The 27,270-nt window shown below is 52.5% G+C and overlaps 6 protein-coding genes across 6 annotated transcripts; 4 read left to right on the top strand and 2 right to left on the bottom strand.

The window, feature by feature from the left end:
• Positions 1 to 1,446: 1,446 nt before the first annotated feature.
• BDV37DRAFT_280734 (uncharacterized protein) lies at positions 1,447 to 4,043 on the top strand (the record flags this gene model as incomplete). The annotated part of the gene is made up of 6 exons (XM_032086643.1): positions 1,447 to 1,755; positions 1,825 to 2,207; positions 2,272 to 2,361; positions 2,415 to 2,632; positions 2,695 to 3,084; positions 3,151 to 4,043. The coding sequence occupies 6 exons, from the start codon at positions 1,447 to 1,449 to the stop codon at positions 4,041 to 4,043; spliced, it is 2,283 nt and encodes a 760-aa protein (XP_031943770.1).
• Positions 4,044 to 4,944: 901 nt separating this feature from the next.
• Positions 4,945 to 9,779, top strand: BDV37DRAFT_57024 (P-loop containing nucleoside triphosphate hydrolase protein). The gene is made up of 3 exons (XM_032090887.1): positions 4,945 to 5,487; positions 5,535 to 7,961; positions 8,030 to 9,779. Exons 1-3 carry the CDS (start codon positions 5,188 to 5,190, stop codon positions 9,680 to 9,682), a joined length of 4,380 nt encoding a protein of 1,459 aa, XP_031943769.1. The 5' UTR covers positions 4,945 to 5,187; the 3' UTR covers positions 9,683 to 9,779.
• Positions 9,780 to 10,405: 626 nt separating this feature from the next.
• BDV37DRAFT_280732 (type I polyketide synthase) lies at positions 10,406 to 17,908 on the top strand (the record flags this gene model as incomplete). The annotated part of the gene is made up of 8 exons (XM_032086642.1): positions 10,406 to 10,847; positions 10,904 to 11,021; positions 11,079 to 11,195; positions 11,251 to 11,270; positions 11,322 to 11,716; positions 11,764 to 11,887; positions 11,943 to 16,503; positions 16,555 to 17,908. 8 exons carry the CDS (start codon positions 10,406 to 10,408, stop codon positions 17,906 to 17,908), a joined length of 7,131 nt encoding a protein of 2,376 aa, XP_031943768.1.
• A 180-nt stretch (positions 17,909 to 18,088) lies between these two features.
• BDV37DRAFT_56998 (major facilitator superfamily domain-containing protein) lies at positions 18,089 to 20,151 on the bottom strand. The gene is made up of 3 exons (XM_032090886.1): positions 19,515 to 20,151; positions 19,302 to 19,455; positions 18,089 to 19,228 (listed from the first exon to the last, which is right to left on the bottom strand). The coding sequence occupies exons 1-3, from the start codon at positions 20,019 to 20,021 to the stop codon at positions 18,270 to 18,272; spliced, it is 1,620 nt and encodes a 539-aa protein (XP_031943767.1). The 5' UTR covers positions 20,022 to 20,151; the 3' UTR covers positions 18,089 to 18,269.
• Positions 20,152 to 20,863: 712 nt separating this feature from the next.
• BDV37DRAFT_56970 (NACHT and TPR domain protein) lies at positions 20,864 to 25,951 on the top strand. The gene is made up of 2 exons (XM_032090885.1): positions 20,864 to 21,873; positions 21,928 to 25,951. Exons 1-2 carry the CDS (start codon positions 21,505 to 21,507, stop codon positions 25,780 to 25,782), a joined length of 4,224 nt encoding a protein of 1,407 aa, XP_031943766.1. The 5' UTR covers positions 20,864 to 21,504; the 3' UTR covers positions 25,783 to 25,951.
• BDV37DRAFT_57095 (uncharacterized protein) lies at positions 25,828 to 27,248 on the bottom strand. The gene is made up of 2 exons (XM_032090888.1): positions 26,048 to 27,248; positions 25,828 to 25,973 (listed from the first exon to the last, which is right to left on the bottom strand). Exons 1-2 carry the CDS (start codon positions 26,638 to 26,640, stop codon positions 25,874 to 25,876), a joined length of 693 nt encoding a protein of 230 aa, XP_031943765.1. The 5' UTR covers positions 26,641 to 27,248; the 3' UTR covers positions 25,828 to 25,873.
• Between the last annotated feature and the right edge of the window lie 22 nt (positions 27,249 to 27,270).

Raw genomic sequence — 27,270 nt, 5'->3', positions numbered from 1 at the left:
TGGTCGAGAGAAAGAAGGAAGAACAGGCCAGGACTTATAAATAACAGCCAGAGAGGAAGCGTCATCGACCGCGATCCTGATATCCGTGGCTGCCGTGGAAGTGGGGACGCAGCTCGCCACAAAATACCAGCTCGCCTCGGGATGGTCTGTGGATCCGCGCTGCAACCTGCCAGGCGATCGACGACTTTTTCACCTCGTCATGTCTGGTAGGCACCGGAAATCCTTCCTTGCTGGAGTGTACACAGAGCATTTGCATCATTCCTGGCAGCTTCTGCGGGCGTGGATCTGCAGTCGCACAACCACGCCCCTTGCCTTGTACACGGTGGCCGGTATTCAATCGAAAGAATACATGAGCCACTCGCCTCATTAAAAATCTTGATGTGTCAAGCAGAACCCACTGGTGTTCCAGTGTGGTGGTAAGTACCAGCATACCAGGAAGAGCATGAAAAATCCTGATGCTAGGTCCATCGGCAAACCTGCTTCCTTGGGGGTTGACTTTGTTCTTGTCGAAATCGTCCGATGAACACCGCCGATCATGGTTCTATTTGAAATTCGATATGGAGCTATGACTGCTGGGCAGAGTGGGCAGTCTGTACTATCGACAACACAAGTGGATCTGCGCCCCACCGTGCGGACGGATCGGCCCCCTGGTTAGGGTTCCATTTGCTGGAAGCCTTCGCTCATGTTGCCACAGTTTTCATAGAAACGTGTGTTTTAGCCTTTGAAGTGTCTTGCCCATATCTGTGGTGGTACGCACGGAGATCGTAGTCCAGGTAACCGCAGAGCCAGGCCAATGGGAGGGTCCTGAAACTGTGTCTGGAGTATTCTGGATACTCCGGATAGTCTGCGTGTCTCCACTGCCCCCACAGTTCAGCTGAAGAAATGCCGCAGTCGATGATGCCGATCCCACCCAAGTTAGCGCTGACTCGTACCAGTGTCTGCAACGTGATTAGTATGATGGAAACGCTGGGAGCAGCTCGATCGGCGGAAGAATCATCGCTTCTCCCTGGATTGGATCTTATCGTCTCAGGCAGGAGGAGGAGTGGATCAACATGCCGCGCATACATGATACGATAGATCAGCTACCCAATGAACCGGACACGCCAACCCCCCTCTCTGGGTCGGCGATCCACAAATGACGGTCCATTCATTACCTATCGCATTTGCCCGATGACCTATGGTCATGTTTGTCATTTGCAATGGAGCGGTGGTGAGGACGTCAGAAAGGGGGAGAGGGGCTGAGCTGAGCTGACCCTGGTGATGCATTCTGCCTTCTCATGGCGTATCGTGGGCTGAAATCCGAAAAGCTTAGAATCTTATTGGCAGTGAACGGTGCAGTCGTCTTTCTGTCGTAGAGCAGACTTAAAAAGGTGTTCCCCCCCAGGCATTCCGGTGCCTTAAGCAGAACTCGTCTACTTCAGCTGTCCTTCCCCATCAGACATCAACATGACGATCAAAAAGCAGAAGCGAACGGTCGATACAGACAACATCCAGGGCAGCATTTGGCCCCGCCTCCCCAAGAATAATGAATCCTACCTCTTCTTCAAGATTACCAACAAGGAAAGGTTCAGACAACACCTCCGAGGCGTGCTGGACCGAGGGCTAATCACCACCGGTACGGAATGCGAAAAATACCTGAGGGACATTGGCGAGTTTGAAGAAGCATGTGCGTATTCTCGCCGTGCGGTGCCCGAAAACGAACGGCTACCCTTCACGGCGATCAATATTGCGTTCACTCATATGGGATTGCTCAAGGTTGGTGACTCCCTCGAGATCCCCTGAGGCCGCTCGCGGGACGTTCTAACATCATGGCGATCTTCCCAGGTGGAACATCCAGACGTCGAGGTGAATTATGCCATGGCCCTCGAGGATGATCCCGATGAGTATTGCCGGGATCGGCTCAACGAGGGCCTGTTTGAGAAGGGCATGTTCGATGACCTGGTCTACGAGTTTGCCGATAACCCAGAGACTATGGATCCTCACTTCAGGGCCCCTCCCGGGAATGAAACCAAGACCGGTCTCGACCGTTGGAAGTGGAGGGTGGATGGTGTCTTCATTGTCGCGGCTCAGAGTGCGACAGCCCTGCGTCGCAAAATTGCAGATCTGGAAGGGGCTTTTCATGTTGGTGAGCCGGATGAGGTCAGTATGGAGGTCGCTTTCCGCAAGAACGGTAATGTTCGCCCTGGTGCGAACCGTGGCAAAGAGCAGTATGCTTCCCTCCTTGCTTCCCCATTCATGCAATCGGGCACCGTGCTAATCTTGGTTCTCTAGCTTCGGGTACGAAGATCACATCTCTCAGCCAAAGATTCAAGGCTTGGATGAACCCCCGGCCGAGGGGGAACCTCAGGCCTGTCCTCCTGGGTACGTCAAACTGGTGATTTGTCGGTCATCCCGTGGTTACTAACGGATACTAGCTACATCTTTCTCGGGCATCAGGGCGATCCCGACCGGAGAAGAAACCCCAAATGGGCCAAGGAGGGGAGTTATCTGGTGTTCCGGCAGCTCGACCAAAAGGTGCCTGAATTTGAGACTTTCCTCGAGCAGAAGGCCAAGGAGATTCCAGGTGACAACTACGCCGGAGAGAATGGCCCAGAGAAGCTCGGTGCCCATATGATGGGACGATGGAAGAGCGGTGGGTCTATGATCTTGATGTCATATCCAATTGGTTGGGACGAGAGCTGATGCATGAGACAGGAGCGCCCGTCGCCAAAGCCGTCGACCAGGACGACCCCAAATTGGCGTTTGACAACAAATTCGACTTCCGACCCAAGAAGAGCATTAAAGGGTGTCCGTTTGCGGCGCACGCCCGCAAGATGCGGCCGAGAGCCGATAAGAAGAAAGACCATGGAACCGAAGACGATGGTGACGATCCCCGATATGCCACGCTTCCAAAGCCAGGCGCCAACGAGGCGTTTGATATTGGACAGATGGAGGACGCCAGTGTCATCCTTCGTCGGGGTATCACCTTTGGTCCTGAACTGACGGAAGAAGAAAAGCGCCAGAAGAAGACCCTCGAGCACCGGGGTATCTACTTTACGTGCTACCAGAGTCTCATTCGGGATGGGTTCAACTTCCTCATCACGCGTAGGTTTTCCCATTTCGACTTCATGACCCCCCATCTCCGCAAAGATGCTAATTGGATCCATACAGGCTGGGGCAGCAACGCCGGCTTCCCGGAGCACAAAGACAAGACCCATGCGGACGGTCCTGGTATGGACCCGATCATTCGCCAGAGACTCCGTGAGGATCATCCCGAGGATCACATCAGTTTGTATGATGGAAAGGATGCGTCCAGGACGGTGAAGGTGGACCTTGGGGTTCCCTGGGTTGATCCAAGAGGTGGCGAATACTTCTTCACCCCTTCTCTCCGGGCTTTGAGGGAACACTTCTCAGCCGACATTGTTAACGCACAAGGTCAAGCCGAGCGTCCCGTGCAAGACCAGCTCCCCGAAGACCCGGTGGTGAGGGATCTACGTGAGAAGGTCGAGGAGTTGGAGCAGAAGAACCGGGCGCTTCAGAACATCGTCCGGGACCGCGTCGACGATATCGGCACCTTGCACGACCAGTTGAAGGAGCAACAAGAATTGCATCGGCAGGATCTGGAGAAGATCAAGAAAGGTACTCTCGTGGGCTATGCCGGGTTGATCCGGTTGGACTTTTTAAACCAGTTGGCGGACGACGATCTACGGGAGTTGAAACACCAGATCATCCGGGCTCTGGGCCAGTTGGCAGGAGATGTCGACTGGAAGCAGTGGCAAAGTATCATTGGCGATCTCAACAACCGATACGGATTCCAGTTAAACTACGGTCATGGGGGGCATTTCGAGGGAGAACATTGGCGAAAGTGGAAAGAGATCCAGTATTCGACCAGCGCGTCCGACTACGATCGCACCGTGGCCTTCCGCAACCGAATGGGCCAGTGGTGCAGCAATAGCAAGTGGAATGCCGCCGGTGGAGATGCTGGTGGATGTGCCTTGATGTGGCTCACTTTTGTCATCCAGCTGCACGATGTGTTGCGGGTGTACCGGCCAGAGATCTTCTAGGATACTGGGTAGTTAGGATCCCTAGTGACATTTATAGATCAACCAGTTCATCGATGCTGTTATAAGAAATCAGATTGCCCTCACTTGCCTGCTGCATTTTCTTCTCAGTGAAGGTCTCGAGCTTTACACGCTCTTCTGCGCTTAGTAGACGTAGTCGATCCTCAGATTTTGTATCCACACCTGAACAATTCAATTCGACTACGTGTTTGCGAGACTATCGAAGTCCATTTCGCATGGGTTGGCGAGGATGATGTTAGACAACAAAACATAGGAAGACGAGAAACAACCTTTCATCCATGGCTCTGGGGAGCGGCCGGAAAATCCTTCCAGCGCCGTTCCGTGATCATGTATGTCTGTGATGGAAACTGTGCCACAGACTTCGGTCTCGTACAATAGTAACCGAGAGTATACAAGTAACAGAGAAAGTAAAGCGGTAGAATAGAAAAATACAGAAATAATATAAGTATTATATAAAAAAAAAAAGGACTATCGAGAGTACCGCAAATGGTATACACCGTAGGGAATAGTATACAGAGTACCAACTCGGTAAATATATGTTATAATATATACTATATTGTATATCGTAGACCAGACCAATACACCAGGACCAAAAGACATCTATGGACACTCATTCTCGCACTACTGGTGTAGTTCTCTGTGATCAATAGAACTAATTACTACAGAGGTACCTTTGACAAGGAACCAATTCTGGACTTGTAGCACTCTTCTATTATCCGGGATACGTACCGGATAGGCCTGGCGAGTAGAATGTGGATCCACTTCGATCGTTGTCAGTGTCAACACGGCTGGTGAACGAACAAGTCTTCGTGTAGGGTCGGTTGGTCCCGTAATACCCCGACCGGCAGCCCAGTTGAACTCCACCGCAACGATACATCCGCCCGCACTCTCATCCCCGACCGTCATTCTTCATTTCTCGTCATCGGAATTTTTGAAGCGTATTTTCCTGCCTCAGTTCGTTCAATCGCTGTGAAATAACAGTTCCTCCGGGTGGGCCACGTTGTCATTCTCTAGAGGACTCTCGGATCGCATGGCCGTGGACTGTTGACACGGCCTTAGCAACGGAAACCAAAATACTGCCTGTGCGGCCGCTGGCTGAACGACGTGACTGATAGGACATGTCACCATGATCGGTGTCAAAGAACTTTCCGTGTTTCTGCATATTATTGGAGCAGGACTAGTACTGCAATTGAGCTTTCCTGCTCTGCGACAGGTCGCAGCAGGTATCTTCACGCTTGTGAGCAGCACACGGTATGGTGGCCGCACACCGACGGAGAAGGATGGAAGACCTAAGATCCCACCGACCAGGACAATCTGGTGTCTGCTGATATGCATGGCGTGTGGTTGCTTTATTGCCTCCCTGCGGGTTGTGATTGCAGCAAATAACGGGTTCTTACTGGAACGCTGTCTACAGTTTCTGACTTGGGTACGTCAAGAAAGATGTTCGTGGTGGCATATACTGACAACTATAAGACTGCCATGCTGATGCATTACACCACGCTTGTGACCGAGTCAGTCTACCGCGAGCGATATTCGATCGGATTGAGAGGCTGCCTCAACTGCGTCGTAGTAGGATTGCTCTCTGTAGTTGAGCGCCAAACGGGGGAGAAATTAGAGAAATCCACCAAGGCTCTGCTTGTGATGGCGCAGATCAACCAATGCATCGCGGGGATATCCATCTTGATCAGTCTGTCGTTGCCGCGACGTTCGCGTATATTCCGGGACGGAAAGGCAGTTGATGGAGAAGGCTCATCTTCCGTTCTGGGGCGGCTTTCTTTCTCCTGGGTGAGTGAGTTGGTCGCCCTGGCGGAGGCGCGACGTCGGGTTACCGTGGAGGATCTGCCGGAGCTGGATGATCGGACACGAGCGAGGGTTCTAATGGAAGAATTTACTCATGCCGCGTCCCAAGATGCTTCACCTCGTAGTCATGAACAATCCTTGCTTAGGCTGTTGCTTCTTTCGCACGGCAAGTGTCTACGCAATCAAATTATTCTTTGTATCCCGCTCTCCGTGGTAGCATTTACGCCACAGTTCGCATTGTGGATGATGCTGCGCTTGCTTGAAGAGCAGTCTGCGAGGCAGTCAGAGAGTGCCTCATTAGTATGGTGGGCCTTGGTTTGTGGCCTCACGATTGGCTTCTCCGCGTGGCTCGAGAACTGGCTGTTGTGGCTGGCGATGAATAAGATCACGGTTCCCATGACACAGCAGGTGACAGCGATGCTCTACAACCAAGTCATCAGTCATCGTCAACTGGCTGAAGATAGTCTCGGCGATCAAAGCGTAACAAATCTGATCTCCATGGACACCCAGCGCATTGCGGGCGTGGCAGGATTTCTCTATTCGAACGTCCTACAGGCAATGAAGCTTATTGTCGCCAGTACCATGCTGGCACATTTGTTGGGATGGCAAAGCTTACTGGGAGGATTATCCACGCTGCTCTTCATCATGCCGTTGCACCGGACCTTTCTGCAGAGGTACGGTGCAGCGGAGCGCGCCTTGACCGGTCTTCGGGATAGCAAGATGGCTGCCCTGACAGAGGCCCTACAATGTATCCGACAGGTCAAGATCGCCGCGCTGGAACAAAAATGGGAGGACAAAATCAACCAGCTGCTGGACCAAGGGCAGCAGGAACACCGCACGGCGTTCCACTGGTACGTGATGAATTTGGCGTGCCATCTCGTAGGACCTGTTCTAGTCTCGGCAACGGCTATCGGGATCTACACATGGATACATGGGAGTCTGACTCCCTCTGTGGCGTTTCCCGCTCTGTCCCTGTTGGGGTACATGCAGTTCATCCTGGGGCTTATTCCGGACCTGTGGTCTGGGATCGTGGGTGCCAGGATCAGCTTAAGGAGGATCGGCAAGTTTCTTGCAACTGAGAAGCTCCCGTCGACCACCGTTCCAGCAGAACATATAGAGTTTCAAGGCGCCACTATATGCTATGAAACCTCCCAACCAGCTCAGCACTCAGGAACCTTGCACGATGTAACGGCCAGCTTCCCACCGAATGAGATAAGCATCGTGACTGGTGCCACGGGAGTGGGGAAGAGCCTGCTTCTACGGACAATTCTGGGTGAATGCCGCATACAGTCTGGGATCCTGCGACGTCCGGTACCAGCTTCATATGATGAGATATATGGAGAGATGGCAACTGCACGAGGGACGTGGGTAATTGACCATGCTGTCGCATTTGTCCCCCAATTTCCATGGAATGAAGCTGGCACCATACGGGGAAATATTCTCTTCGGCCTGCCTCTCGAGCCAGAAAGATATCAATCTGTGCTGTATGCCTGCGCATTGGCAAAGGACTTAGAGCATCTGGAGCATGGCGATCTGACTGATATCGGTCCAAATGGCTGTAAACTGAGTGGGGGACAGAAAACGCGCGTCGCCCTTGCGCGAGCCTTATACTCTCGGGCGGGCATCCTGCTTCTCGATGACATTTTCAGTGCTGTGGATATTCACACCGCGCGGCATATCTTGATCCATGCTTTGACTGGAAAACTTGCTGCAGGCCGAACGCGAATTTTGGTGACCCATCACGTTCAGCTCTGTGCCCCTAAAGCTACGTACATTGTATCTCTCGATAACGGCACAGTTGCATTCGCAGGAAAACCATCTCATCTACTGGACCACAGCCGCGAGCAGAATAGAGATACACCAGATAATGAACACAGACATGAGATATATACGTCCCACCCGATACCAGCGCCACCTTCAAATGACCCATCAGCTTCCGGGAAGGGAACAGGGAGTGCTTACATGCAGGATGGCAGTCCACGACAGAATCTCGTTCAACGAGACATTTTAAAACACTACGTTCAGACCAGTGGTGGGTGGAGGCCATGGGCTGTGGTAGCGGGGTGCTATATTACCTATAATGGTCTTTTACTTGGCTTGGTATATACCCTGACACGTCTGCAATTGATCATGTGGTTATACTCACTTGGCTAATGCTGTGAACTTAGTACTCCTGGGTGCGCCTGTGGACCGAAAGCGGATCAACGGCCACACCAGACCCTCGCAGAATGGCATATCACACGCTTGGCTATATCATTATCGCAGGCGCCGCATGTGTTATGGGAACATTGCGATGCTACCTTGTGTTTGATGTGTCACTCCACGCCGCAACGAGGCTATTCCGCCAAACACTGAATGCCATTCTACGGGCACAACTTCAGTGGCTAGAGTCGGTACCTCTAGGAACCCTGGTCAATCTGTTCGCTTCGGACTTTTATCTTATTGACTCACGACTCGGATTGGATCTCATTGGGTTGTTCAGTGCTGCCATGGACTGTGTTGGTGTGATCATGGGTGCAGTACTGGTTTGTCCGACGCTGACAATCATCGCTGCGATTCTGCTTTGCGCCGTGATCTGGTATACTAAGCGATACGTCGTGGCGGTCTGTGAAATTAAGCAGCTCGAGGCAACCACAAGGGGCACGGTATATGAGCATTTTGACATGTCCTCACAAGGGCTCAGCACGATCCATGCATTCTGCCGGACGGAAGACTATACCACTGTGATGCATGCAAAGATTGACCAACAGGCAAAGACCTCTTGGTATTTATTTCTGCTCAACCGATGGCTGACGTTTCGCATCAATGTGTTGGGCACGCTCTTCTCATTATGCACCCTTTTCTTCGTGGTTACGAGCGAATCCATCACGGGCTCTTTCGCCGGGTTTGCCCTGGTTTTCACCAACCATCTGTGCCATGCGCTGGTCATGCTAAGTCGGACGTATGCGACCGCAGAGATGGATTTCAGTGCAGTGGAACGAGCCATGGAGTATATTGAGGTGCCCACAGAAAATAGTGGAGGTGCAAATGCTCCCGACGGGTGGCCGACGCAGGGGAGATTGTCTGTCAGGAGTCTAACCGTAGCCTACGCGCCGGATCTTTCGCCAGTTCTTCACAATATTACTTTTACCGTGGAACCCGGACAACGCCTTGGAGTCGTTGGACGAACCGGAGCAGGCAAATCCTCGCTTGCCCTGGCACTTCTCCGGTGCCTCGAGGCGCGCGAGGGGGCAATTTTGATTGATGGTATCGATATCAGCACTCTGAAGTTGCATCATCTACGTAGAAGACTCGCGATGATTCCACAAAACCCCATTCTTTTCACGGGCACCGTGCGATCCAACCTGGATCCATTTGACCAATATTCCGATCGTTGGCTAGTTCAGGCGCTTCGACGGGTCGCCTGGGACAGGCCGGAGGCGCTGCACACCCCCGTGTCTGAAGGAGGTTCCAATCTATCCTGTGGTGAACGCCAGGTTCTCTGCCTTGCGAGGGCAATGCTGTCAGACCCAGCTGTGCTCGTTATGGACGAAGCCACATCTGCGATGGATCACGGCACAGATCAGTTGATCCAGCGCTCTATTCGCTCGCAGATCGGAGAAATGAACCCGACCCTTATTGTAATCGCACATCGTCTGCAAACGATCGCCGACTTTGATCGCGTACTCGTGCTCCATGAAGGAAGGGCGGTGGAATTCGGGTCTCCCCAGGAATTGATGCAGTCCCGAAACGGCCTGTTCCGACAGTTGGTGGACGGCGATGTGGATAAAGAGAATCTGTATAACCAGATGAATCTGGCCGGCAGCTACAAGTCACAGTAACACCGTGACCATTATTGATATCTACTTATTTTACTTTGTCTAGAAGTCAGCGCACCGGGAAGATCTCGGCGCGGTATACGTGTTTTGAATTCCGGGGCGGGTGACTTGATGCGTAGACCTCGCCCCCAGCCCATGTACCCGAGAGAACAATTCGTCAGATCGGAACCGTGGCAATCAGATGCTACGATGGAGAAATGGGTCGGGCGAATGCGGAGGTCCAGAGACAAGCTCCACTCTTCAGCATTAAGAGTGGAGAGCCAATACGAGAAAGATCATCCTTTCGGGAATCAATCACCGAGAACCTTGCCTCCTGCATTAGTATGGACTATCAGCGCGAGAACCCCGCGCGAGATATGGCGGGGTATCTTGCTCGACTCTTGTCGTTGCAACTGGCTACTGTATAGATCGGTCGAAAGGGCTGATATCTGGTGGCTGAGCCTTGTTCAACGTTAAGACTTCTAGTCGGAGGACAAGGCGCGGAATCCAGCCTCCGAGCGATGCATATCATGGCCAATCCTCGTGCGCGGAGTGTTCTTCACACATGTCAGGATGCAGATCCTTGATGAAACCAAGCAAGCCAAGGGATTTGCCAAGAAAATGGCGAATGGAACTAGTCGAAGTGGGATACAGTGATGGGCAGTGCCTGTTTATCTACCTGTCCACCTCAAGATACCTCAACTCTCGATCAAGCATTGTATCTCACATATCATATCCTCTTGTATCATGGCTATGACACCACAAACCTCGGACTCCTCCCTGTCGGGGGGACCCATTCGATCCATGCAGGAGCCGATCGCAGTTGTCAGCATGGCATGTCGATTACCGGGACACAGCGATTCCCCGCAGAAGTTATGGGAATTCCTGGTGCAAGGAGGTGTGGCAGACACCAAGGTCCCAGAAACACGATTTAACCTGGACGCCTTCTATGATGGGTCTGATCGACCGAAGACAATGCGCTCTCCCGGCGCCATGTTTATGGAAACTGTCGATCCAGCGAAGTTTGATGCATCATTCTTTAACATTTCAGCGCAGGAGGCAACGGCCATGGATCCTCAACAACGGATCATACTGGAGGTTATCTATGAAGCATTGGAGAATGCCGGCCTCACACTAGAGTCGCTAGCGGGCCAAAGGTATGGCTGCTTCGTCGGAGGTCACCCTGGAGGTATTGAAATATCATCCCCTGTTTAAGATAGCAACTCCATGCTGATACTCCGCCAGACTACTGGGACGTGTTCGCACGGGATCCAGACTCCAGACCAGTCAATGCGGGCATTGGTGGCTCCGGCACAATGTTGAGCAATCGCGTTAGTCACTTCCTGGGTATTACAGGCCCTAGGTATAGTTTTGTGCTGCACACGATTTTCCGAGTACAACGATGCTGATACAGAAGTAGCATGTCCCTTGATACCGCTTGCTCCAGCTCCTTGGTAGCGCTAGACATGGCATGCAAATTCCTTCAAACCGGCGAGATTGACGGAGCCGTCATCGCGGCATCCAATCTGGTCCTACAGTGAGCCATACTCGCATAAACATATTCATTCAAGAGACGTGCTGATAGAGGATAGCCCCGAATATGGCTGTGACAGTAAGTAAAACATAAACGCTGGCAGATTCAGCAACTGATGACTTGGTGCAGCTGGGCCGATCAGAAACACCCACTCGCCAACCGGACGCTGCCACACATTTGACGCCAAGGCAGACGGGTATATAAAGGCCGAAGGAATCAATGCAGTGATTTTGAAACGGCTTGATGATGCCGTACAAGCTGGAGACCCAATCCGAGCGGTAATTCGAGGGACCGCGAATAACCATAGCGGTCGCACCCCAGGTATTGCGTCTCCCAGCGCTGATGCCCAGGCCGCTGCGGTGCGCACTGCATATAAGAATGCCAACATCACTGACTTTTCTCTCACGTCGTACCTCGAATGCCATGGAACTGGTACATTGGCTGGAGACCCAGTTGAGGTGGCTGGCGTCTCCTCGGTCTTTGCAGAGTCCCGGGCGCATGATAGACCACTGCACATTGGATCGGTACGCAGATCGTATCTTTTTCTAACAGGCACTGACCGGCTTCTTAGATCAAAAGTAATATCGGGCATTCGGAGACTGCTGCGGGTTTGTCCGGCTTGATCAAAGCCATCATGATCTTGGAAACCGGGCTCATTCCAGGAAATCCGACTTTCGAAACGCCTAACCCCAACAGTGAGTCAGATGCCGTGGAGGGGCCTTCCTGAGAGAGTTTGCTAAAATCAGACAGTCGACTTCAGCGGGCTGAAGGTGAAGGTTAGTCGCAGTGCCATCCCTTTCCCCAAGGACGTCCCGTTTCGACGTGTAGGGGTGAACAACTTTGGATTTGGTGGCAGCAACTCCCACGCAATCTTGGAGGAGCCGCGAGTTGTTCAGTTGGATTACTGCCCAACGCACAAAACATCCTACACACCTCCTAGTCTGGACTGTGCTGTGATCGAAGCTGCTGCCCAGCAACCATATATTCTATGCTTCTCGGCAAACAACCAGAGCTCCCTCAAACGTTACATTGAGGAGTTCTCTCAGCATTGCGCCAGCCCGAGCGTACACCTGAATGTCCGAGATGTGGCCTACACACTCGGTGTACGCAGAAGCCAGCACTTCCACAGAGGCTACCTCATCACCGATAATCTCACACACATCGACCCGACAAGGGTGGTCTATGGCAAAAAGAGTGTCAATGCCGTGAATGTTGGGTTTGTTTTTACCGGTCAAGGAGCACAATGGCCGCAGATGGGCTTAGAGCTACTGGCATCATTTCCGGTGGCCAGGAGGTGTGTGGAAAAGCTGGACAAGGTCTTGCATCGTCTGCCCAACAGGCCGACGTGGTCATTGTATGACGAATTGACCAGGCCATGTAGCCCTGAGCATATCCGAAATCCGGAGCTGAGCCAGCCACTGGTCACTGCGTTGCAGATAGCAATGGTCGAACTCTTCCGCAGTTGGGGGATCTCGCCAACCAGTGTTCTTGGGCATTCCTCGGGCGAGATTGCGGCTGCGTACGCGGCTGGCTACCTCACCGATGCTGAAGCGATCGTTGTCGCATACCATCGTGGCATGGCGTCTCAGACAGGGCAACCAAACGACACCCTGCCTCTCGGGATGCTCGCGGTGGGGTTGGGTGCAGAGCAGGTCTCGCCATACCTGGATGGGTTGGAAGGGGTCCAGATTGCCTGTTACAATAGCCCTGCAAGCGTGACCTTATCTGGGCTTTCCTCGGTGCTCGAGCAAGTGAAAGTCAGACTCACGGAGGGTGGAGTGTTTGCTCGCATGCTCCAAGTCGACCTGGCGTACCATTCCACATATATGGAGACAATTGGTGACATGTATGAGCATCTGCTCAACCGGGACCTCCCATCAATCGCGCAGGAATCCCCACGGTCTAGCGACGTCACAATGTTTTCCTCAGTCACTGGATCCCAGCAAGAGGTCTGTCCGGGCATTAAATACTGGAAGAGGAATATGACTTCTCCTGTTCGCTTCGAGGATGCGGCTCGTGCTATGTTAGGTGGAAAGTCGTCGGCCACTTTGTTGGTTGAGATTGGGCCTCATGGTGCGCTTAAAGGACCCATCACACAGATTCAAAGGGCCCTTGAGGGGACAGCAGCCAAAATTCCCTATCTTTCAGCACTGAACCGAGGCTCCGACTCAATTCATCACACGCTCGCAGTCGCCGGCCAACTCTTTCTGGCGGGTGCTCCCATTGACCTTGAGAAGGTGCTTGCAGACAGCAAAGAAACCCGTCCCATGGTGATCGTGGACCTGCCAAACTACTGTTGGGACCATTCCACACCCTACTGGTTCGAGACACAAGCTAGCAAGGACTGGAGGTTTCGCCCATTTGTTCATCATGACTTGCTGGGAAGTAAAATCCTTGGCACATCGTGGCTCCATCCCACATTTAAGAAAACCATGGATCTCAGTCTTCTCCCGTGGTTGAAGGATCATCGAATCGGGACCGACGTCGTATTCCCCGCATCAGGATACATCGCAATGGCAGTCGAGGCAATGTACCAGACCGGATGCATGCGTAAACCAAACGATCCATTCCCACTCTCCAACGAGCTAAGTTACCAATTGCGCAATGTCCGATTCAATGCAGCGCTTGTTTTGGAAGAAGAGGTGGAGAGCGAGATCTATCTGACAATGAGCCCATTCCCGGGAAGCAATGAGAACTGGTTTGAGTTCTTAATATCTTCTCGTAGGGATGGTACCATTACAAAACATGCAGCTGGATTGATCCGGCTCCAAGAGCCTGTCCTTGACCCGGCTGATGAGAAAGATATTGCACCATTCGAGCATGCCTCTCCCGGGCACTTATGGACAAAGGCTTGCGCTGAGCTTGGGTACCACTATGGTCCCGCATTCCACCTGTTGGAGAAAGTGGAATCGCGTTTTGGGCAGCGACGGGCTCGCTCGTTAATCACACTAGCAGACCCTCCTTCAGCTCATGATCCTCAGTCTTTGTATCCCGTTCATCCCGCTGCGCTGGACGGTGTATTTCGGGCCGTTGTACCTGCAGCGATCGCTGGAGACCGCAGCAGAATGGCTGAGACCCTAATTCCCGCCATGGTGGATGATTTTATTATAAACCCCACTCATCGACCAGACGCAGGCATCGCGGTTGCTTCCAGCTATTACTCTGGGCGCGGCAGAGAAGATACGGAGAAGAGCTATCTTGGAAATACTTCCGTATATGATCCAACTAGTGGCGCTCTACTGATTCGAATGACCGGATTATCGAGTCATAGGATTGATCTAGGAATTGATCCGGTAAATCGACATACCCTCACCCAGGATGTCCTGAAGGCGGATATTTCCACGCTGAATGAGAAGGCCATCCAGGAACTTGGACGAGGGCACACGAACCTCACTCCAGTGCTTCTGGATTTAATGATGCACAAAAAGCCCTCCCTGAATGTGCTTGAGATTGATTTGGGAACTCGGGAACCCAGAAGCGTCTGGCTTCAATCCCTGGAAACGGGCGCTGAGTTGCAATACCAATACCGTTATCTGGCCCGCGATGCCACAAATCTTTCTGGTGTGGAATCGAAGTACCGCGATCAAGCTAATACCTCCTTCCAGCTTCTGGATCTAGAAAGTAGCCACTTGGGTGTGGAGAATCAGGAAAGCTTTGACTTGATCATACTCAAGGCCGTCTCGCCGTTGCCTCCCAGGTCAGTCGCCGTAGTGGGAGCGTTGAAAGACCTACTCGCACTTGATGGTCATATACTGGCAACCGATTACGCAGAGACGAGCCTTAATCCGGAGTCAGAATCCTCGTTGGTTCATGTGGTTGAGAATGTGACATTCGCCAAGGTGCTCTCCATTCCATCCGAACCATGGGCAACCTTTTTATGCAGACCACGAGTACTTGCAGATCGCGCTTCTGCAGTAGCGAAGCAGCTGCATATCATCTACATGGAGGAGAATACTATCCTACCGCGTATAGTGGAACAATATTTGACAGCAGCAGGGTGGCAAGTCACCGAGCATCAATATATGACTGCAAACGTACCGGCCGGGGCGCCTGTCCTTATTCTTGACGAGTTGTACTCGCCCCTTCTTGTCCACATTAATGAGGCACAATGGCTGTGCCTGCGCCACCTCATCACCAGCGGCTGTAAACTTATCTGGGTCACTCGAGGCGGCCAACTGTCTGCCTCCGAGCCAGGTAGTGCCTTAGCTGCTGGGCTTTTCCGCTCAATCCGATCCGAGGATCCCGCGGCCACACTAATGACCTTGGATATGCAAAGTCAAGATGCATCAGCGGCACTGGCTGCTGCTCTTCCCCTGGTTCTTGAGCAACTCCAGATGCGCCAAGCTGATTTGGTAAGCGATAGCGAATATGTGGAGAAAGACGGTATCCTACACATCCATCGGGTTGTACCCTATCATCCTCTAAACCATGAGATTAAATTGTGGAAGGAGGAATTTGTGCACACCTCACTGTCCACCGATGGTCCTATCACACGTCTAGTAGCTGAGGAACTCGGTACTCTAGAAGGCCTACGGTTCGTCCAAACACCAGACGAGATCCTCCCTGACAATCATGTTGAAATTGAGATTCATGCCGCTGGCCTAAATTTCAAAGACGTTGCTGTTACGATGGGCATAGTACCCGAGAATGAGCGTCTACTCGGCTTGGAGGGGTCAGGCATCATCCGTCGAGTTGGATCTAACATTGATGATAAAACTATTATCGGCACTCCTGTCGTCTTTATGGAGAAGGGAGCCTTCGCCAACCGCATCCAGGTGCCAATTGATTTCACACATCGTATCCCAAACACGATGTCCTTCAGCGAGGCAGCTACAATTCCAGTAGCCTTCTGTACGGCACTCTACTCCTTGTTTGATATGGCAGACCTGCAACCTGGACAGTCGGTCCTTATTCATTCTGCGTCTGGCGGTGTTGGAATTGCTTGTATTCAATTAGCTCAGTATGTCGGAGCGGAGATCTATGTGACTGTTGGTAGTGATGCAAAGCGTCGCTTCCTACATGACACATACAAGATCCCGTATGAACGCATGTTCTCATCCAGATGCTCCAAGTTTGCCGCTGGGATCATGAAGGCCACCGATGGGAAGGGAATTGATGTGATCGTGAACTCGATCACGGGAGACTTGCTCGATGCCACATGGAGAGTATGTGCCGCGGGTGGGACTCTGGTTGAACTTGGCAAGAGAGATATGGTGGAACGTAATACTCTATCCATGGAGCCTTTCGACCGGGGTTGTTCATTCCGTGCTGTAGATCTCTCCCATCCACGACTGTTACGGAAATTGCCTAGGTATGTTCCCTTGGTTTGCATTGAGGGTCGATATGCTTACCCCAGCACCAGTATCCTTCGCCGTGTCTTTGATCTAGCAAGCAAAGGCCATATTCACCCTATTAATCCAATGACAACCTTCCCCATCACGCAGGCTGCGGAGGCCTTTTCTTATATGCGTAGTGGAAAGCACATTGGGAAGGTTGTGATTGACGGAATGGCTGCTGCGGAGGGGATGTCAGCACCGGTACGCCCTCTGCGTCAGGATATAACATTCAATACCGGATCTGCCTACCTCATTGTAGGTGGTCTCAAAGGTTTGTGTGGTAGCTTAGCCTTGCACCTTGCCCAGCGAGGTGCCCGCCATTTAGTGGTGATGTCTCGCAGCGGGTGTGCGGATTCTCGCTCTCAAGCAGTCATTTCCAATTGTCACGCGCTTGGATGCAATGTATATGACTGCCGCGGTGATGTGTCACGCATCTGTGACGTGCGACAGGCTTTTCTCCAAGCCCCTGTCCCCATCAAGGGTGTCGTACAGGGTGTGATGCTCCTGCGTGACCGACCCTATGAGTTGATGACGATCAACGAGTTTCACGAATCTATTGAGGGGAAGGTCCAAGGCACATGGAACCTGCACAATGTTTCCATCGAAATTGGCCGCGAACTAGATTTCTTCCTCCTCCTTTCTAGCATCTCCAGCGTGGTGGGGAGCCCAGGCCAAGCAAATTATGCCGCTGCCAACAGTTTCCTTGACTCTTTCGCTAGTTATCGACGCTCCATGGGGCTTGCCGCCCAGACAATTAACCTGGGTGTGATAGAAGACGTTGGAGTTGTGGCAGAATCAGAGGACCTAAGTCGGCGTCATGAAGCATCCAAGGAGTTGATTGGCATCCCTGAACGTGTGCTCCATTGCATGGTCGATACTTCACTCCGGCAACAGTTTCTTCAGCATACCCACCAGCCAAATTCAGGGGGCTCAGAATTCCCAACTCGACTCATAACTGGACTCACGGTGCCTCAAGACCCAGCTCAATCTGGCCTGCGATTTGATCCTCGCTTCCGTGGACTGTTTGTCGGGAATTCGAACTCTCAGGCCAATGCAGGAAAACCAACTGATGAACTCGGTGCCGCACTCCAATCGTTCCACGCGATGATTCGCGCTGGTGCAGCGGCCGACGAACTACACGAACCGTGTCTAAGCATCCTCGCCACTCGGCTGGCGCGGATGTTGCGCTATAATGAAAACCAACAGATTGAGCCTGGGCAACCGCTTTCGGTCTATGGGCTGGACTCGCTCTCCATGGTGGAACTGCGGAATTGGATCAAGGCTCAGATGGGGGCTGAGGTGACTACCTTTGATGTCCTTAACGCCAATAGTTTGATCATGTTAGCACAACGGGTCGTGAATAAGTTACGCCGTGAATAAGTAGTGACGGGGTAGTTCCTGGGATACTTTGAGTCCACGCTGATATATCGGAAGTATCCAGGACTTCGAATGATATTGACTGGACTTCGTCGAGAAGATCCCTGATCAAATGTTGTACATATCGAAATTTCGTATAGAAGGCCACAGCTCCACATATTGAAGTTGAAGATTGACATACTTCACAAATGGGCTGGTATGGGTTGACACTCCTAATGACCAAGTTCATACGTGTCATCATAGAGCACATAAAATATTTGAAATTCAGTCCTTCATGATAATTCATATATACAAGTTCTAAAGAAAGAGAACATGCGCTATTTCATACAGTCTTTACATGCATTCGTATCCGCTTACCCCCGGATCAGGGCTCAGCGCTGATCTGGCTCACGCGCCGGCCGTTGTTCTCCGATCGGTCAGCAGCAAGCGTGGCGGCAAACTTGCTATTCGCACGGATTTGTGGTCCCTTCCAATAGAAGATATAGATGGGAATGACGACCAAACAGGAAAGACAGGCCAGAATGGTGCTGGCATATTGAACATGCCACTCGTCGCCAACATTGCTATACATGGGCGTCGCGTACATGGCTGAGATACCAGCGAGAAGGTCCCGAGCGAAAGCATTACCACCGGTCGCGGAGGCAGAGTAGACCCCATAGGAGGCGACCATGTAGTCTACCGAGGAGAGGTATATTGCGTAGTTGGCAATCCCGACACACGCGGAGAAGATCATCGACGCGATCCAGTGTACGTTGCGCGAGTCGCCTGCAGCGAATGTTGTCCACGCAAAACCGAACAACCCGATGGGTTCCAGCGGTGCCAGGAAGAGCAGCCACTTGAGACGACGCTCGGGTGGAATCGCCGCATCACCGTGTCGGAGACGAAGCTTTTCGTCCCGCATAAACCAGGGAAAGTAGCTGAAGTACGCGATGAAGTAGGCCGCGTTGATGGGGATCACCGCCCACGCCTGCCCAAGCGTACCAAAGCCCCATCCCTGTTCGTAAACGATGGCAAAGCTTTCGAGGAAGGTGAAGATCAGAGCATCGGAGAAACCGGACAGAAGGGACAAGCACAGGACAATGGGCTCGCGCAACAGCATGTGAAACGGTCGCATCCAGATTTTACCGGCTTCCTTGAAGGAGATCCGAGGAACCTTCAGCTCGTTGGGCCCGTAGATGTTCGGGTCTTCTCCTGACTTCCGGCGGCGCTTCGCCTCCTTGTCCATAATGATGGTGGAACGGCTCTCGGGCATGAAAAAGATGATGACCTGGGTTACTGCTCCAAATATGAGCTGAATCCAGAAGAACCATTGCCAATCCAGGACTACATAGGTGTCAATCCCATTGGTTAGCAAGGGGCCGTACCCAGCGATAGAGAGAAGGGAATGCTTGCTTACAGCGTGCAATTGGCCCACCGATCACACCACCAATACTGGTACCAATACAGGAGGATAGGACGATAAATGCAAGGGGGAACTGCTGCGTCTCGGACTCATAGATATCGGCAATGAGGCCGAGAGTGACACTGCCACCCGCAGTCGAAATACCACCCTATGCGATGTCAGTTCACCCAATTCTTGAACGCTTGCTTGCCAAGGGGGAGGTCCAACCAATGCACGGGCGACCACTAGAGAGCCCCAGTTGGGAGCAAGGGCTGCCGGGAGTTGCCAGATATTGATCAGGAGCATGGAGAGCTGGAGGATCGGCCAGCGACCGAACTCCTCCGACCATGGCGCCCACAGCTCACAACCTATGGAGTAGGTCACAAGATAAGCCATTTGGCCCGTCCGGGCGTGTTGCTCGCTAATATTGAACGCCTCGGAGAGCGGCTTGACGGCTGCCGGGTAGACTGAGGTGTTGAAGTTCATCGACACTTGCACGAAGGCGACCGCGGCGAGATAGGTCCATTTCTTCCATCGCGGCCATGAGTAGCCCAGAATTTCATAACAGTCGGCCTCTTTCAGCTCGCGCTTTCCATCCGAGCGCTCGCTTTGCTTTTCTGCGAGCTCGTCGGCGATGTCCAGGGGCGCGTTGGACTCACTGTCGGTGGCATTGACCGAGGACAGACTGGTCTCGGCGTGGACCGCGTGCGTTGCTTGTTGCTCTGGAAAGTACATCCGGGCATGTGCAGGGATGAAGCTGACTAGGAGTCGAGTGTGAACAACGCGGATTGCGGTGGGCCTCCTCCAGCTCTTGTATGCCTACAAACGTGGGCTTAATCGACCAGAGCACCGACATTCCGACAGACGATCGATGACGTTGATGATGTCGCTGATCATCCTGCTCGGAGCGTTGTCTCCACGGGTTCGACTGATGTTTACATCGTGCCTGCAAGCGTGGCATCCCAGAACCGGTTCTTGAAGGCTGATATCTCATATCATTGGCTTCCGAATTCTCCCGACTCCACTGGTTTGCTCCACACGCTCATGCCTGACGTCACAGTGTCTTTCTCTGGAGTTGAAGTGTGTATCTTGGCCGATGAGGATAGCGGATCTCTGGAGATCTCGTAAAGGCCGAGGCAAATGAAAGTAAAACCATAGAAGGGTTCAGCCACACCCGTGACCCGGGGGTTCTCTGCAGATCCCGCTTCCCGGTGATAAATATATATCAGCCCTGAAGACTCCACAGCATAGTCGTCCGCAACAGTCTCAAAAGATAGAGCTGACCTGGATGAATTGGCGAGTCTGAAACTGTGTAGTATCGCAGCGTAAGTCACTGGGTGCGTGTTCATGGGTGGGCACCAGATATGCCCATATATACCTCACATCGAGGATCATCGCTATGCCGATATATCCAACCTTGAATATAAACCTAGTAATGCGTGGATATTAGATTGCCTAACTAATATATGTAAATAAAGAGACACTCGATTATTCCGAATACCAACATGAGTTACTAAGGAGGTAGGATGTCCTGATTGGTTTGCGTAGGAAACTGGTTAGCGTATATGGCTTCGGCCAAGACCTTCAGTCTGAGAGAAATACCCACCAATCTACGGAGTACACCATAGCCTATTTCTTTCAAATCCACCGGCAGTCCTTTATTTAGCTTTTCGTCTGTCAAGCAAGCGTGGTCTTGACTCTTAGGAATTTCCTACTCGGTCGTGGGTCGCTGCAAGCTAGATACCGGCCCACCGCAGCCACACCAATAGCATCCCGATATCCTCAAGCCACGGACCAGCTATCAGCAGCCCAATGATCCGTTCTAGCCCTAAAGGAGACTTCCTTTTTCAGCCCCTCGTAAAGCACCCCGCTCTCGTCAGCCGCAGCACAGGCTTGAAGCGTACGTGCCCATGCATTGGTTCGTTGTGACTTGGGGTTCAGTGCGAATCGGTACAAGCGATGCTGACAGCCGGAGAGGATGGATCAGATGTCCCGAATCTGACAGGAATCATAGCCTGATTCCCTAAAGATTGTCACATGAGGCCAGACCCCACCGTCCATTCGTTTCTTGATGAGGTTTCGGCCCAAAGTTGCGCGATTCCTATAAATCCAGGTGTCCCACCATAAGCCGGTATCATCATTTCTCCCATTGTAGTTCTCTCTGGATCATGCCTTCGTGGAGGTAGCGACCGTCTGTTTCCCTCGACGCATAGCAACAATGACGGTTCCAAAGAACCAGATCCCCGCCATCTACGAGCGGGCCATTCAGAAGTACCAGGAGATCACCGACGAGCCGTTCGACGTGCAATTCCTGGTGAAAATTCAGAATGTCGAGGATCTCACCAAAGAGATAGACGCCAGGAACAACAGCTTCCGTGAATTCCGCGAGAAGAGGGGCGCAATCTTCGATGTTCTTAACGCCGCCATGATCCCGGTGCAGCTGTTTGGCGATTTGGCCGCGGGTGGTGCCTCCATGGTCTTCCCACCGAGTAGCCTTGTCTTTGGGGCCGTCACCTACTTGATGGGGGCTGCGAAGGGCGTGTCTGCGTCCTACGATGCGATCCAGGATTTGATGGGTACATTGAAGGTGACTACGGAATCCACTGGTGATGACGAGCCAAGGTGTCTAAATTCCGCGTAGGACTTCACTATCCGGCTGAAGGCGTATAGCCAGGAGTCCATATCCGACGATTTAAGCAATAAGCTCAGCGACATTCTCGTCACACTGGTCGAGATTCTTGCCCTGTCGACCAAAACCATTCGCCGAGGCCGGCTGCTCAAGTTCACGCGCAATATCCTGCTCGGCAGCAACGATGCGATTCAGGGGGCGATGGGTAAGCTGGACAAACTAACGAGAGTCGAGGCACATTTAGTTGGGGCAGAGACGCTGACCGAGTCAAAACGGACTGGCCGGGTGGTGGACGGCATGTCGGCCACGGTCACCTCGACCCATACCACCGTGATCGAAACGGGCATGACGGTGAACCAAGTGAATCTACGGGTGAATGAGGTGCAGGAGATGCTAGGCACTTTGCTGGTGTCGGTGAAGGAGAACAAGCAAGACAACAGTGAGGATCGTGAAAAGGCATTGCAGGAACATGTCAACAAGATCCTCCGGCCATCCAAGACGGATTCTGCTCAGGACTGGTATGATAAGATCAACAAGGCCCGTATCCCGGGCACCGGGGATTGGGTTCGAGATGAACGTATCTTCAATGAGTGGCGTGCCCAGGATATTCCGGTTATGTTTATATCGGGGAATCCGGGTGCTGGAAAGTCCTACATCGTGGCGAATATGATCAGCCTGCTTCTCGAGTTGCATCCTCAGGGGGTTCAAAACACGTCACTGACTTCGGTGGGATTTTTCTTTTTCAAGGACGACAATCCGGGTACGAGATCATTTCACCAGGCCTTGCGCGACCTCGCGTTGCAAATCAGCAAAAATGACCCCGTGTATCTGAAACACCTCGCCGCTATTGAAAATTACGAGGCGATCAGCACCCTCGAAAGCGCATGGCGACTCCTCTTTGTTGACTACTTCGTGAAAACCCCCAACGCCGACAGCAATGTGTATATACTGTTCGATGGCGTGGATGAAGCATTTGACGACGAGCGGCGGACTTTCCTGCGTCTGGCAAAAGACCTCTACGATTCTACCCAGCCGTCACACCTGCAGCTGGCTGTTATTGGCCGACCTCACATCAGTGACCAGTTGCTGGAAGGTCTCGAGGTGGAGGTCCCGACCATTTATGTCACGACGCAGAAGAACTCGAAAGATATCAACCAGTACATCCATGCGAGCATCAAGAAGTCTGTGGTTCTGAGAAGAGTGTCAGCGAAGCTACGTCAGGAGATCGTGGAAAAGCTATCGGCCAGAGCGGAGGGGATGTTTCTCTGGGTGAACCTCATGCTCCAAGAGCTCGTCAAGAAACGGAACGAGTCCAGTATTCGGAAGGCGTTGGACCAAGCACCCAAGGGTCTGAAAGAAATGCTCCGCCATGTTCTCCTCAGCTTCTCGACGAGCTCTAATGAAGAGGAGCTTGAGTTTCTCAATGAGATCCTGCTATGGGTCACCTGTTCAAGGCAACCCTTAACGCTGGCCGAGGTAGAGTCCATCCTCAAGCTGAAGTCACCCGAAGGGGACGGTATGATCTATCCCGAAGGCGCCCTGCGGCGCCAATTTGCCTCCTTCTTCAGCCTGGACCGCGAGGATGGGCTCACCACGGCGGAATTGCAGATGATGTCCACGAACCGGACCAATTTCGATGACTCGGAGGATGAAGGGGAAGAGAGAGATGGTGATCAGGAGGCTTTTGAGGATGTCGAGAACTTTACGGATTTTGACTCTCACAAAGAAACAACCACAGTCACCTTCTGCCACGCATCCATTGGCGATTTCTTCCGTGATCCGACAGAAGGGAAGGTGTCCGATGAGGAAAGCCATGTCCCTGTGGGTGTCCATTACCTGAACGCGAAGGCGCACGTGCTGAAGACCTTCTTGCGAATCTTTACCGATAAGGAGTTCGCGACAAAAGCCGACGATGCTGAGCATATGCTCCGTCATGCCGCCGAAAATTGGGTTCACCATCTCCTGACCACGCGCGCTTCGGACTGCTCGCTGGAGGATAGACGCGATATTGCCAAGATGCTGCTGGTGGCGCTGAGATCTGAAGACGTGATCGCGGGCTGGATTGGCTATCGGGGCTGGGTCTCCACGGAGGCCAATACTCGAGCGGTCCGCCAGTGGTGGGACGATGAGGACGTGTTGGAGTCATTAACGCCGGAAGAGCAAGAGTTCATCTCTTCGACCGAGGCGGATCCCATCACAACATTCCAGCCGGTCGTCATGTTATGCACGAAGAAATGGGTCGCGGACGATATGTGGTTGGCTGCTCCTGTGGCTGCTGTCGCGTGGAGCTACCAGAGTCTCATGAAGGGCAAAGAGGTGAACTTCCTCGAAAGGTTTGACCCGACGCCGGACGAGATCATTGAAGCTGCTGGGTTTGGCGATTTTGAAAAGAATGCCCTTTGGCATCGCCGATGCGCCATGGTCCTGCGCCAATTGCAGTATTTCGACCAGGCGTTGGAGTACTTCTCGAAAGCAGTTGAGCTCGACCCTGACATGTGGCTGAGCAAAGCGGGCATGGCGATCGTATATTCCATGAAACAGGAATGGCAGAAGGCTGTCGACCTTGATGAGGAAATCATGCGGACCTTGTCAGCCCAAATTGAATCTGATCCAGAGAATTTGCAACTCAAAGGAAGTATTCACACCTGTCTAGAACGCCTGGGCAACTCCTATCAGAAGCTCGGGGATTTGGACAAGCGGTTTGAGGCGTATAAGAGGGCACAGGCGCTAACACCCTACTGCGACACATGTATCAATGTGCTTCTGGAACATTATGGTACCACTCACAACCATGAAGCCACCATTGACCTGCTCCAGCAGTTAGCCGACACACCGGTTCCGGACGAAGATATTTCACGGTTGACACAGTCGCTGTGGGACAACCCGGAAGAAGACACGCGTTACTTCGTGCTCGCTGCCGATGCGGCATTGGCTACCGACAACCTCAGTTTCATGGTGGAGGCATGGCGCACTGCAGCCCGCGCAGCTCGGAAGGCGTCTAAGACGGTCACCGCCGCCCAGCTCGACATGTCCCTGGCTCGGATCTACAGCGAATTCCTCCATGATCAGGCCAAGGCTGTCAAGCGCTGGGAGAGGATCATGAACACGTATGCATCGTCAAAGGACGAAACCGTGATTGGCTTTGCGAAGCTGAAGGCCTCCGTCGCATTGGCCAAACAGTTTCTCTGTGACGCTGTCGAGGCCGGAGTCGGAACGGCGCAAGCGGAAGAAGCGGGAGCAAAGCTCGAGAAGCTTGGAAGACATGTGAAGCTCAATGATGAGTCGGCGCTGTGGACGGTCTCCAGCATGCGCGCGATTTGCTTAGGCATCTACTACCGCTTGAGCGGGCGTGACGCGGACGCTCGGGCTCTCTTCAAGCCATCCATCCAACGGGGAATTGCGATTCTCTCTGATGATGATCCTGAGAACGACGTGTTAGGGTTTCTTGACCTCCTCAACGCCCTGGTGGCGGCAGGCGATGTCAAAAACGTGACGGCCGTTGCCTATCATGAGGTCCTGGGAAAATACCAGGTCGGTGATCCACAGGAAGCAATGGACAATGACAGTCCTGGCGATGAGGACGCCTTCTGGCTCACCTGTGACGGCCCATGTCGCAAAGAGCTTCCTTCGCTGGACGATTATTATCAGTGTCCCATCTGTCTCGACACCGGATTCTGTCCACCCTGCGTCCAACAGCTTGCGGAGGGGACCATGGGCATCCGAATCTGCAATCCGAAACATATCAAGGATTTTATCTATGTTCCCCCGCGACCTCGGAATGTCCCCGCGGGGAAGATGCTGGTGGATGGGGAGGAGGTCGACTTTGAGGTATGGAAACAGCAGCTGAGAAAGGAGTGGGGGGTTTAATCCTTCTGTGGTTGCAAGACTGCAAGTATATAGTTGCCGAAACGCATTTAATTTCTCCGAGATGATACAGAGCTGAATACATAAAATCGGTTCAAATATCCATCCGCATCAGCGTTCCTACCCATGGCGCCGTATTGGCTCTTGGCAGACTAAAGTCCCCGACCACCTGGAAGCCTTGTTGCTCATAGTACCTACCGTGTTTCCAATGAACGTTAGATCGTCGCCAGAGGAGAAGAGTCAATCCGACTAGATGTACTGTACTTACCGAATGAGCTTCTTATCATTCCCCGCCCATCCATCCAGCCAGAAAGCCTTCTTCTGTGTCTTGTGCCCATAGTCGCGAATCCCCCGGATCAAAGCACTTCCCGCTCCACGGCGCAACGAACCGACCCGAGAATCCGTAACCATCACTTCGAGATAAATGTTGCTCTCCCGTTCTGAGTCCGGTACCTGGAGATGTTTCTGCGACTCAATATAGCCCGGGATCCAGTTTTCCCGCACGAACGCAAAGCCAACGGAGAGGTATCTTCGACGGTCGGACGAGACTCGATAATGCGCCGGGTGAGTATCGACACTCTCTGGATCGTCTGCGTGGCACTCTTTCTCGACGATGAAGATCCGTAACACGCCGTTCTTGTTTGCGTCGCTCTGGGGGGTAGAACTCTTGGAATCTTTGATCTGCTGTACAGTTTCGTCCACCCAGCCTTCGCGGTGCGAAAAGGGTGTCGTCCCCCACTGCTCATGACTTCCGATCGAGGTTAAATACGGGATGGCTGCGTCGAAGGCTGCGACCACGAACTGGTCGTCGCCGTCCACGGTCCCGGCATCTCGTACGAGGAACTCCGGAGAGGTAGCCATTTGAAATTCGGATCAAGAGGCGGAAGGAGGGGTCATGGACTGGCTGGCCAGGACGGATGGGTATTGAGATTAAGAGGTTGCACTGGGGGAAGGGGGAGAAACAAAGCGATGGCAGACTTGATGCGGTGACGAATTTAATCCCTGCCGGTACCACAACCATCCTTTCTTTCCTCCTTATGCTTCGTTACTCGGACGAGGCTGAGAATTGCAAAAAGAAAAAATAAAAAAATACATTTGTCTCTTACTTGAACAGCTACGGTTTACTTCAAGGCATGTCGAGGCATGGGAAAATCTGAACGAGAGAATCTCCTTCATTTATTAGGTATGGAAAAAGGCCCATTCGTCATGCGACCGAAGCACGTTGACTTTACTGAATCCTCTGCCTTTCTGACTATTCTCTGTTTACGAAAGGACATTGCAAGAACTGAAACATGATGCGGAGAAGTGCCTCAGCATCAATATGACCCCCGATCAAACCTTCAGTGCCCGTTTAACCGGCTTGTCATAGAGCTCATCGGCGTCAAGCCTCTTCACCGGCTTGTCATACAGCTCATCCGCATCAAGCCTTTTGACAGGCTTGTCGTAGAGCTCATCGGCGTCAAGCCTTTTGACGGGCTTGTCGTACAGCTC

The sequence above is a fragment of the Aspergillus pseudonomiae genome (genome assembly GCF_009193645.1).
Source record: "Aspergillus pseudonomiae strain CBS 119388 unplaced genomic scaffold BDV37scaffold_16, whole genome shotgun sequence".
Lineage (NCBI taxonomy): Eukaryota > Fungi > Ascomycota > Eurotiomycetes > Eurotiales > Aspergillaceae > Aspergillus > Aspergillus pseudonomiae.
Note: the sequence above shows the minus strand (reverse complement) of the source record. Positions and strands in the feature narration are given on the sequence as shown.